General features: G+C 48.8%; 1 protein-coding gene across 1 annotated transcript in view; it reads left to right on the top strand.

The window, feature by feature from the left end:
• LOC140721097 (NACHT, LRR and PYD domains-containing protein 12-like) overlaps positions 1-4,522 on the top strand; it is a 69,220-nt gene extending 64,698 nt beyond the window's left edge. Inside the window, exons 9-12 of the mRNA XM_073035962.1 lie at positions 2,226-2,564; positions 2,732-2,890; positions 3,040-3,221; positions 4,465-4,522. Coding sequence (XP_072892063.1) covers positions 2,226-2,564; positions 2,732-2,890; positions 3,040-3,221; positions 4,465-4,522 — 738 coding nt within the window. The remainder of the gene's footprint in view (positions 1-2,225; positions 2,565-2,731; positions 2,891-3,039; positions 3,222-4,464) is intronic.
• The last annotated feature ends 7,757 nt before the right edge of the window (positions 4,523-12,279 follow it).

Below are 12,279 nucleotides of genomic sequence, written 5' to 3'. Positions count from 1 at the left end.
GCAGAATGCTTTAGGGTTTTCCTTAATCCTGTCCGCCAAGGCCTTCTCATGGCCCCTTCCAGCTCTCCTGATTTCATTCTTAAGCTCCTTCCTGCTAGCCTTATAATCTTCCAGATTCATATCACTACCTTGTTTTTGAACCTTTTGTAAGCTCTTCTTTTCTTCTTGACTAGATTTACAACAGCCTTTGTACATCACAGATCTTGTCCCCTACCATCCTTTCCATGTCTCATTGGAACGCACCTTCTCAGAACCCCATGTAAATATCCCTTGAACATTTTCTACATTGCTTCGGTACTATTCTCTGACAACATCTGTTTCCAATTCATGCTTACAAGTTCCAACCTGATAGCCCCATAGTTCCCCTTTCTCCAATTAAAGGTTTCCCTAACTTAACTGACCCATACCTCTCTAAAGGTGTGGTAAAAGAGACAAAATTGTGATCACTATCTCCAAAATGCTCTCCCACTGAGAGACCTGACACCTGACCAGGTTCATTTCCCAATAGCAGATCAAGTACAACCTCTCCTCTTGTAGGCTTATCTACATATTGTGTCAGAAAACCTTCCTGAACACACCTAACAAACTCCGCTCCATCTAAACCCCTCACTCTAGGGAGATACCAATCAATATTTGGGAAATTAAAATCTCACACCTCAACAACCCTGTTATTAAAACTCCTTTCCAGAATCTGTCTCCCTATCTGCTCCTCGATGTCCCTGTTACTGTTGGGTGGTCTATACAAAACACCCAGTAGTGTTATTGACCCCTTCCTGTTCCTAAATTCCACCCAGAGATGCCGTAGTGTCCTCCTTTTCTGTAGCCATGACACTACCTCTGATCAACAGTGCCACGTCCCCACCTCTTTTGCCTCCCTCCCTGTCCTTTCTGAAACAATTAAATCCTGGCACGTGAAGTAGCCATTCCTGCCCCTGCACCATCCTAGTCTCTGTAATGGCCACCACATCATATCTCCGAGAGCTGATCCACGCTCTAAGCTCATCCGTTTTATTCATCATACTCCTTGCATTAAAATAGACACATCTCAAACCATCGGACTGAGTGCCTCCTTCTCTTTCACCCGCGTATCCTCCCTTTCACACTGTCTCCAAATTCTCTCTATTTGTGAGCCGACCTTCCTCTCCTCCATCACATCAATTTGGTTCCCTCCCCCCAGCAATTCTAGTTTAAACTCTCCCCAGTAGCCTTAGCAAACCTTCCTGCCAGGATATTGGTCCTCCAGGGATTCAAGTGCAACCCATCCTTTTTGTACAGGTCACTCCTGCCCCAAAAGAGGTCCCAATGATCCAGAAATCTGAATCCCTGCCTCCTGCTCCAATCCCTCAGTCAATGTGTTTATCCTCCACCTCATCCTAATCTTATTCTCACTGTCACGTGGCACAGGCAGTAATTCCAAGATCACTACCTCTGAGGTCCTGCTTCTCAACTTCCTTCCTAACTCCCTGTAGTCTACTTTCAGGACCTCTTCCCTTTTCCTACCTATGTCACTGGTACCAAGATGTACCACGACCTCTGGCTGTTCTCTCTCTCACCACAGGATATCTTGGACATGATCAGAAACATCCCATACCCTGGCACCTATGAGGCAAACTACCATCCGAATTTCCTTCCTGCCACCACAGAATCGTCTGTCTGACCCCCTGACTATAGTCCCCTATCTCTGCTGCCTTCCTCTTCCTTTCCCTGCCCTCCTGAGCCACAGGGCCAGACTCCGTGCCAGAGACACTGACACTGATGCTCCCCAACCCCATAGGCCACCCCCCTCCGGCAGTACTCGAACAGGAGACCTTATTGTCAAGGAGTACAGCCACTGGGGTACTCTCTAGTATCTGCTTATTGCCCTTCCCTCTCCTGACTGTGACCCACTTCTTCAGTCTCCCGTGGCCCCGGTGTGACCACCTGCCTGTAACTCCTCTCTATCACCTCCTCGCTCTCCCTGACCAGACGAAGGTCATCGAGCTGCATCTCCAGTTCCCTAACTCGGTCCCTAAGGAGCTACAGCTCGACACACCGGGTGCAGATGTTGCCGTCCAGGAGGCTGGGAGTCTCCAGGATCTCCCACATCTGACACCGAGCACAGAAAACCAGCCTCACACACATACTCTCTGTCTGTATTGTAAACAGATAACCTACCTCGCCTCGACCCTTTATCGCCGAAGCCCCGTCGAGCCAAAGCCTTCCTACTCTGTCTCCCGCTCCTCTGACGCTCGCTCTGTAAATCTGTCTTCCTTTTAAACTCTTCTCACTGTTCTCACTGGCCGACTTGCGCAGTCGTGCTGAAGAAAAAAATCAGTAATTGTGTTACTGATAAACACTGGGGATTTGTACCGTCTCCTGTCTCTCTGTGTCCTTCACCCTCACTCTCTCTCATCTCCAGTCTGAGGAGTGTCGGTCTCACAGATTCTGGTGCCGAGGATCTCGCCTCCGCTCTCAGTACAAACCCATCACTGACGGAGCTGGACCTGAGTCATAATAAACTGGGGGATTCAGGAGTGAAACTGGTGTCTGCGGCTCTGAGGAACCCGGAGTGTAAAATACAGACACTGGGGTAAGTACCAGACTGTGGGAGATTGTGTTTACAGTCACTGGGTGTCTGACACTGAACATGAATGTGATCAGTAATTGTGTTACTGATAAACACTGGGGATTTGAACCGTCTCCTGTCTCTCTGTGTCCTTCACCCTCACTCTCTCTCATCTCCAGGCTGAGGCATGTCGGTCTCACAGATTCTGGTGCCGAGGATCTCGTCTCCGCTCTCAGTACAAACCCATCACTGACGGAGCTGGACCTGAGTCATAATAAACTGGGGGATTCAGGAGTGAAACTGGTGTCTGCGGCTCTGAGGAACCCGGAGTGTAAAATACAGACACTGGGGTAAGTACCAGACTGTGGGAGATTGTGTTTACAGTCACTGGGTGTCTGACACTGAACATTAATGTGATCAGTAATTGTGTTACTGATAAACACTGGGGATTTGTACCATCTCCTGTCTCTCTGTGTCCTTCACCCTCACTCTCTCTCATCTCCAGGTTGAACAAGGTGGGTCTCACAGATTCTGGTGCCGAGGATCTCGCCTCCGCTCTCAGTACAAACCCATCACTGATGGAGCTGGACCTGAGTTATAATAACCTGGGAGATTCAGGAGTGAAACTGGTGTCTGCGGCTCTGAGGAACCCAGAGTGTAAAATACAGAAACTGGGGTAAGTACCAGACTGTGGGAGATTGTGTTTACAGTCACTGGGTGTCTGACACTGAACATTAATGTGATCAGTAATTGTGTTACTGATAAACACTGGGAATTTGTACCGTCTCCTGTCTCTCTGTGTCCTTCACCCTCACTCTCTCTCATCTCCAGGCTGTGGGATGTCGGTCTCACAGATTCTGGTGCCGAGGATATCGTCTCCATTCTCAGTACAAACCCATCACTGACGGTGCTGAACCTGATATTAAACTCTCTGACAGACCGATCTGTCCCCGCTCTCCGCCGCCTCATACTGACCCTCCCGAGTCTGGAGTGGATCCGGTGAGTGTTTGTGTTAATGTTCAATGTGATAAAATATCAGCGGATCCGCGGGTTTTCTGGTGATATTTGTCTGTGAGTGTTGTTGAAACATTAACCCCGGTCCCCTGTCACTGACACTGTTGTGTAATCCGTTTATTTCATCTTTATTCTCCCATCTGTTTCAGGTTGGACGGGAATGAGTTCAGTCGGACCGGGATGAAGGAACTGAGATCTCTGTGGGGAGTCAGACCCGGACTGAGTGTGGATCTGTGAACATCTGAATGTGTGAACATCCCCGCCCGCGGGATGGCGACATTTGGCCGACTCCCCGCCCTCCCCTTTAACTCCCGCCTTTACCTTTAACGGCCGCGCGCCGGGACTGATTCCCAACGGTTTTAACGGAACCGGCTCGGGCCCCGCGCTGTGTGCGTCGCTTGCAGCGGTCCGCAGTGACGTGTTTCCGCCTGTTGTCCGGCGGGGCAGCTTCCGCCGGATGTGCGTGTTCGAGACTCCCACGTGACACCCCGGGGAATTACCCAGACAGGAAGAGCCCGGGGGTCCGGGGCTCAGTCTGGGACACCGGTGTCCCGGGGTGGGGGGGGGGGGGGGTTATCCCGGGAGAGAATCCTTTTGCTCCCTTTGCTGAGGACGGTGCATTCGGTAGTCTGGCCGATATAATGATGTGAAATTGACAAATCCCTCGGCAGTGACCCTGGATCTGCAGCGATCCCGGACACGGCCCTGAAGTGCGATTTTATAATCATCGGTTCCCCGATGCAGAGTGACGGTGAGAAACGGGACTGATTATTGAAACTGTCACTCGTTGTCGCCGGTCAGTTAATTGTGTGTGACTGTGAGTGAGTCGATTTACATTTGTCATGATGATATCAATAAACCGCTGTAACTTAGTGTCTTGGTGTCTGACTTTGGTCTCATTATAGGAGAATCAGTGACATGGGGTTACTGCTGCCCCCAGCACCCGATGAACTGAAATGGTAGGGCATTGAGGAATGCAGTAGAACAGAGTGATCTCGGAATAATGGTGCATAGTTACCTGAAGGTGGAATCTCATGTGGATAGGGTGCTGAAGAAACCTTTTGGTATGCTGGCCTTTATAAATCAGAGCATTCAGTCGAGGAGTTGGGATGTAATGTTACAATTGGAAAAGGCATTGATCAGGCCGAATTTGGAGTATTGTGTACAGTTCTGGTCACCGAATTATAGGAAAGATGTCACCAAAACAGAGAGAGTACAGAGAAGATTAACTAGAATGTTACCTGGGTTTCAGCACCTAAGTTACAGGGAAAGGTTGAACAAGTTAGGTCTTTATTCTTCTGAGCGTAGAAGGTTGAAGGGGGGGTGGTTTAATAGAGGTATTTAAAATTATGAGGGGGATAGATAGAGTTGACGTAGAAAAGATTTTTCCATTGAAAGTAGGGGAGATTCAAACAAGAGAACATGAGTTGAGAGTCAAGTTTAGGGGTAACACGAGGGAGAACTTCTTTACTCAGAGAGTGGTAGCTGTAGTCGGGTTTAATTTTGTCATTTAAAAAAAAATTGGATAGGTATATGGACAGGAGAGGAATGGATGGTTATGGGGTGAGTGCAGGTCAGTGGGACATGGTAGAGAGTGAGTGTTTAGCACGGAAGAGAAGGGCCAAGATGGCCTGTCCCATCACACACACCCGGGTTCAGACACAGACTGAATGTCCCTCCACACTGTCCCATCACACACTCCCGGGGTCAGACACAGAGTGAATCTCCCTCCACACTGTCCCATCACACACTCCCGGGGACAGACACAGAGTGAATCTCCCTCCACATCGTCCCATCACACAATCCCGGGGTCAGACACAGAGTGAATCTCCCTCCACACCGTCCCATCACACACTCCCGGGGTTAGACACAGAATGATTCTCCCTCCGCACCGTCCCATCACACACTCCCGGGGTCAGACACAGGGTGAAGCTCCCTCAGCACCGTCCCATCACACACTCCCGGGGTCAGACACAGAGTGAAGCTCCCTCAGCACCGTCCCATGACACACTCCCGGGGTCAGACAGAAAGTGAATCTCCCTCCGCACCGTCCCATCACACACTCCCGGGGTCAGACACAGAGTGAATCTCCCTCCGCACCGTCCCATCACACACTCCCCGGGTCAGACACAGAGTGAATCTACCTCCACACCGTCGGATCACACACTCCCCGGTCATGCACAGATAGAATCTCCGTCCGCACCGTCCCATCACACTCTCCCGGGGTCAGACACACAGTGAATCTCCCACGGCACCGTCCCATCACACTCTCCCGGGGTCAGACTCAGAGTGAATCTCCCTCCACACCGTCACATCACACACACTCCCGGGGTCAGACACAGAGTGAATCTCCCTCCACACTGTCCCATCACACACTCCCGGGGTCAGACACAGTGTGAATCTCCCTCCACATCGTCCCATCACACACTCCCGGGGTCAGACACAGAGACAATCTCCCTCCACACCGTCCCATCACACACCCCCGGGGCCAGACACAGAGTGAATCTCCCTCCACACCGTCCCATCACACACTCCCGGGGTCAGACACAGAGTGAATCTCCCTCCGCACCGTCCCATCACACACTCCCGGGGTCAGACACAGGGTGAAGCTCCCTCCGCACCGTCACGTCACACACACTCCCGGGGTCAGACACAGAGTGAATCTCCCTCCGCACTGTCCCATCACACACTCCCGGGGTCAGACACAGAGTGAATCTCCCTCAACACCGTCCCATCACACACTCCCAGGGTGAGACACAGAGTGAATCTCCCTCTGCATTGTACCAGCACACACTCCTGGGGTCAGACATAGAATGAAGCTCCCTCCACACCGTCCATCAGACACTCCCCCGGCACAGTCACAGAGTGAAGCTACCCCCACATCGTCCCATCACACACACCCGGGTTCAGACTGTTGGGCTTTAAATTCTGCCCTGTGTTCGTTTAGGAAGAGAGACAACCAACACCGGAATATTACAAAACTTGGCTTTAATGCAGAAGCGTAACTGGCACAGCGAGGAGACAAGACCCCGCTGGGAAGGCGCGTTCTCCCCTCCCCTTACATTCTTTTCTTATTTATACCCCTTTTTCCCTTAGCCCAACCCCCACTACACATATCTGATAATGCTGAACTTTGTTATACATATTTGGTAATATTGGACACTTTTGCCCTTCTAATTGGTCTGATATCAATTTTTTCACGAATTCCCAGTTTTTACTGAATCACGTGACACTTGCAGTTTAGAGACAAAGGATCCCTTGTTTCGCTCCCTCCCTTGTATTTCTGTCTGCTAATATCACGCTGACCTGAACTGGCAGTCGCAAATTAACGCTAACATTCCCTCCCTTGGCCTCCCCGAGGCCACATCCCTTACAAGCTTTTCCGCGGCTGTCGGGACCAGGAAGGGAGGTGAGCGTCCCCCCGGCACTCTTTGGTATGCCCTCCCTTTTTGCATTTCCTGATTTGTCCGACCTAGGGTCACAAAGTATGGGTAGGGGTTCCCTAAGCATCAGCAATTTTTACAAGTAGCACGCAACATTTCTGAAAACTTATTCAAGAACAAATTCACAATCCCCCCTTTGCCATGGTCCATTCCAGTCCGTGTCCTCCCATAGCGTGTCCGCTTTCAGGGAGGGCCGTGTCCTCTCCCTCCACCGGGAACACCGGCGTTTGGTACGCCGGTGGAGGTCCATCCTTTCCAGTCAAAGCTCGATCTATAGTCCGGACGACTAGGGTCCTGATACAGGGTATGCAACAACAACCACACGTGATAAAAATAGCAATTGAAATAGACAGTCCTAACGCCAACTGTCCCAGGAACGCTCCCCACTTACCAAAGGTCTTATTCAGCCAATCTACCACTGGGTTGTTTACCCCGGACTGCTCTTTCAGCTCGTTGGCCAACGCCCGGAGTTCTATCAGGCTCCTGGTCAGCTTTCCGTCTGGTCCACCCCGTTCCCCACCAAACATCATCCCAGGAGGCACCACCACTGCCCTCCCGCCGTTTATCATTAAGTAGTTGCTGAGCAACAGAGGCACACTTTTCTGCCTCAGCAATAGCTTCCCACAACTGTTTCAATAAATCATTTTCTGGAAATTTTCCTTCTCTGCTTCCTTTAACAATGATTTGAAATCAGAGATACTTTTCTTTTCATTATCTTTAGCTTCCAGACAAGCACAGTTATCAATTTTACCATATTTCTAAAAACTCTCATATACTCTGTTACTCAACACACAAATGTCTGAGTTTTGGTAACTTAAAGTTGAAGTGTTCCATGGCTCCCCAGTGCACGGAGAAAATCAAACGTGGGACAGTCGCCTTTCAAAACCTGACCTTCGCGTGGGAGATTTCTCCTCTTAACAACCAGTCTAAGGTTCTCTGTGTCAGTATCTCTGTGCACTGTGGTGTACCTGGCAACACTTTTATCCTCCTCACTCCTGAGACTTTTATGCCCCTCTGGGCGGCGGGTACCATCACTCAGAAGACTTTTATGCCCCTCGTGGGCGGCGGAGGATTCTTCTACAAACAAACAAGACAAAGTTAGTACTTACCAAAACAAGACAAAGTTAGTACTTACCAGTCACGATTCTGCACCGGGAATAATCTTTCCCGAGGTAATTTGGGGTTGGTGAGGATCCGTCGGCAGACAAGATCTAACTCAGTAATTTAACTATCTAGTTGAAGTCTTTGATATAACAGGCACTTCCTGACCTTAGTCGGGGTGCGGCCGCAAGTTGTCTGCTGTCGGATCCGCCAGCCTGTTGTCTCTTCCCTCCCCACGTCGGGGTCACCAATTGTTATGCTTTAAATTCTGCCCTGTGTTCGTTTAGGAAGAGAGACAACCAACACCGGAATATTACAAAACTTGGCTTTAATGCAGAAGCGTAACTGGCACAGCGAGGAGACAAGACCCTGGGAAGGCGCTTTCTGCCCTCCCCTTACATTCTTTTCTTATTTATACCCCTTTCCCTTAGCCCAACCCTCGCTACACATATTTGGTAATGCTGGACACTTGTGTCCTTGGTCCGATGCCATTTCTTCACGAGTTCCCTGTTTTACTGAATCACGTGACACTAGCAGTTTAGAGACAAAGGACTCGCTGACCTGAACTGGCAGTCGCAAATTAACCCTAACAATAGATAGATACTTTATTCATCCCCATGGGGAAATTCAACTTTTTTCCAATGTCCCATACACTTGTTGTAGCAAAACTAATTACATACAATACTTAACTCAGTAAAAATATGATATGCATCTAAATCACTATCTCAAAAAGCATTAATAATAGCTTTTAAAAAGTTCTTAAGTCCTGGCGGTAGAATTGTAAAGCCTAATGGCATTGGGGAGTATTGACCTCTTCATCCTGTCTGAGGAGCATTGCATCGATAGTAACCTGTCGCTGAAACTGCTTCTCTGTCTCTGGATGGTGCTATGTAGAGGATGTTCAGAGTTATCCATAATTGACCGTAGCCTACTCAGCGCCCTTCGCTCAGCTACCGATGTTAAACTCTCCAGTACTTTGCCCACGACAGAGCCCGCCTTCCTTACCAGCTTATTAAGACGTGAGGCGTCCCTCTTCTTAATGCTTCCTCCCCAACACGCCACCACAAAGAAGAGGGCGCTCTCCACAACTGACCTATAGAACATCTTCAGCATCTCACTACAGACATTGAATGACGGTTCGGTTCGAGGGATTGAGTCGAGTAGTGATGGAGTGAGAGAGACGGAGAGTATTGAGTCTTCAGGTAAGCTGACGCCGTCGATAGTCCCGTCGTCCTCTGAAATCCTTTGGAAGTCACCGACTGTGACCACTACAAACGGGACCGTTCTTCTGTGGTGGAGTTATTAACCCAGGCGAGGGATGGGCACACGAATAACTCCCACACAGCCTTTTCACACTGCGAGAGCCACTGATCGATGCTCCTGATCGATCTTCCAAAGTCCACTTTTTTCTGTGGACACAACAAAGCTCATTCAGTGTCCAAAACCATGTGTCTGGTGGTCTATCAGCGGACCTCCTACTTATCTCTCCGTGCTGAGCCCCAGCTGTCCATCAAACAGTTCCTCCCTTCTCTCTCTGTAACACAGAAGCTGACAGTGTCCTTGTAAAAATGTAAACAAGCTTGCAGAGAAACCATAACTCTCTCTCTCTCTCTCTCTCTCTCTCTCTCTCTCTCTCTCTCTCTCTCTCTCTCTCTCTCTCTCTCTCTCTCTCTCTCTCTCTCTCTCTCTCTCTCTCTCTCTCTCTCTCTCTCTCTCTCTCTCTCTCTCTCTCTCTCTCTCTCTCCCCTCCCCCCCCACCTCTCCCTCTCTCCAACAATGTGTTCGGTGTTGAACAACAACTCCTTCTCTCTTTTCAAAAACACAGTTCATAGGGGTAATTCAGGACCCCGTCACAATACTAATAAAGCTAGTGGTTTTGACATCGAAACCAGACTCCATTAGTGATCTGTTGCTGCTGGTCCGTAACAATTGCAACAACCCAGCTGTCTGAGGCACAGTCCTTTAAAATTGGTGAAAATGACCCAAAACGTTGAAAAGAGCGGGGAAGAAGGAGTTTAACCAACTTCGTCCGGAGCCCTGAGGAACGTCACAACCACAGTGAGCTCATCGTCTTATTCAGCCTGGGGAAAATCATGCAGGAAATTCATGCAGGTGTATAAGATGATGAGAGGCATTGGTCGTGTGGGTAGCCAAAGGCTTTTCCCCAGGGCTGAAATGTCTAACACGAGGGGGAATAGGTTTAAGCTGCTTGGAAGTAGGTACAGAGGAGATGGCAGAGCTAAGTTTTTTAAGCAAAGAGTGGTGTGTGTGTGGAATGCCAGTGACGGTGGTAGAGCCGGATACAATCGGGTCTTTTAAGAGACTCTTAGATAGGTACATGGAGCTTAGGAAAATAGAGGGCGATGCGGTAGGGTAATTCTAAGCAGTTTCTAGAGTAAGTTACATGATTGGCACAACACTGTGGACCAAAGCGTCTGTAATGTGTTGTAGATTTCTATGATTCTATGAAATTCAAGGGAAATCTGTTATGAGTGTTGAACAGATCTGATGGACAATGGGGTGAAGAGTTAACCATCCACCCCCCCCCCCCCCCGAGAAACACGAACTATTACTGTTGCTATGCTGACCATGAGAATGAGACGAAAAACAGGCAAGAACATTCGCTACAGATAAGAGAGGAGGGAGAGACTGTTGATTTACTGTATTATGACTTCTGCAAGGGTTATTTATCTTCTACTATTTTGCTCATAAACATTCCTCAGTGGACTGAAGGAGTGGCCTGATTTGATGGACACAGTCATTCAGGAGTGATGGATAGCTGAGTCCCCGGGAGTAGGGATAAAAGACAGGTCTGGAGAGACACCCTCCAGACACGCCAGTGGACATTGATTGAGTGTTGGAACCCACAGGAAAGGTGGGGGCTTCGAAGACCGAACCAGGTGGTCGGTCATTAAGGCCATCAGTGTAAAAACAGGGCTGGTGGGGGCTTGTGTGCATGTCCACTCATGCCAGAGTGACGAGTCCACCACAGAAGAACGGTCTAGCTGAAGACCAGAGGGGTCATAACTGAATGACCACAACGGTACGACGGATTAAGAAAGCAAAGGAAGGTTTGGCTGCGGTAGTTGTTACATCTTGCTCGCTCGCTCTCTCTCTCTCTCTCTCTCTCTCTCTCTCTCTCTCTCTCTCTCTCTCTCTCTCTCTCTCTCTCTCTCTCTCTCTCTCTCTCTCTCAATACAACAACCATAACTACATCAGCACTCATGAACTGAACTGAACTTTATATTTTTCTATGACAATTCATTTACCCTTAGACATCAATAGAGCTTGTTTATTATTGCTTATTATTATTCCTACACTTTTAGGTTTATTACTGCTAACTTGTTTTATATGTATATTTGCTTTATTGATATGGTTTTGCTTATTTTTATTAATAACTAAAGTCCACCTTTAGTTTGGTACCAACAGACTCCAACGGATTCTTCTTTCTCTGCTGTTTAAACACCCAGTTACGGGGTACGTAACAAATCTCCTATCCCATAGAGTGGTGACTAGTTGCAACATGTCATCTCAGGGAGAGCAAGAAGGGAACGGCAGGGATATATTTTCATATACTGATATGGAACAGAAACGTTGCAGGGACAAGATGGGCCGAGTGGCCACTCCAGTGAGACGCGAAATTTGATACAGAAGTGATTTATCTATCACAGATCCACAATATTAAACACCAGTCTAGTTTAAGGCTAACATCAGCAGAACAGACTCCTCCAATGCTCAGTGACCAGGGTTCAGTCCTGGGTGCGATGAGCAGCCGCAAGAACTGCAGAATCTGACAGTAACAGTCCCTCATGAACCTGCAGCTGCCTTCAGTCACCGTGATGGTTAAACATTTAACACAGAGCTGATTTGAACTTCCTCCCTGATGTGAAGTTGCTGGTGTTGCAGCAGCTGGGATGATTGAGTAAAACTCTTTGCTCACTCCGGACAGAAATGTGGCCTGTATTTATTGTGAACTCACCGGAGCATCACAAGGTGGGTTAACTGAATGAGTCTCTTCGCACACACGGAGCAGGTGAACGGTTGAGTTTTTTTCTTCGCCAAGAAACAAAGAAAGAGCATGAAAGTCGTTCAGATAGAAAAATCAAACTCCAACCCGACCCCCAGCTTAAAAAAAGAACGGTATCCCGATCATCAATCCACAACGCGCCCCCCTCC

This window comes from Hemitrygon akajei, unplaced genomic scaffold, assembly GCF_048418815.1.
Source record: "Hemitrygon akajei unplaced genomic scaffold, sHemAka1.3 Scf000050, whole genome shotgun sequence".
NCBI classification, from domain to species: Eukaryota; Metazoa; Chordata; class Chondrichthyes; order Myliobatiformes; family Dasyatidae; genus Hemitrygon; species Hemitrygon akajei.
Note: the sequence above shows the minus strand (reverse complement) of the source record. Positions and strands in the feature narration are given on the sequence as shown.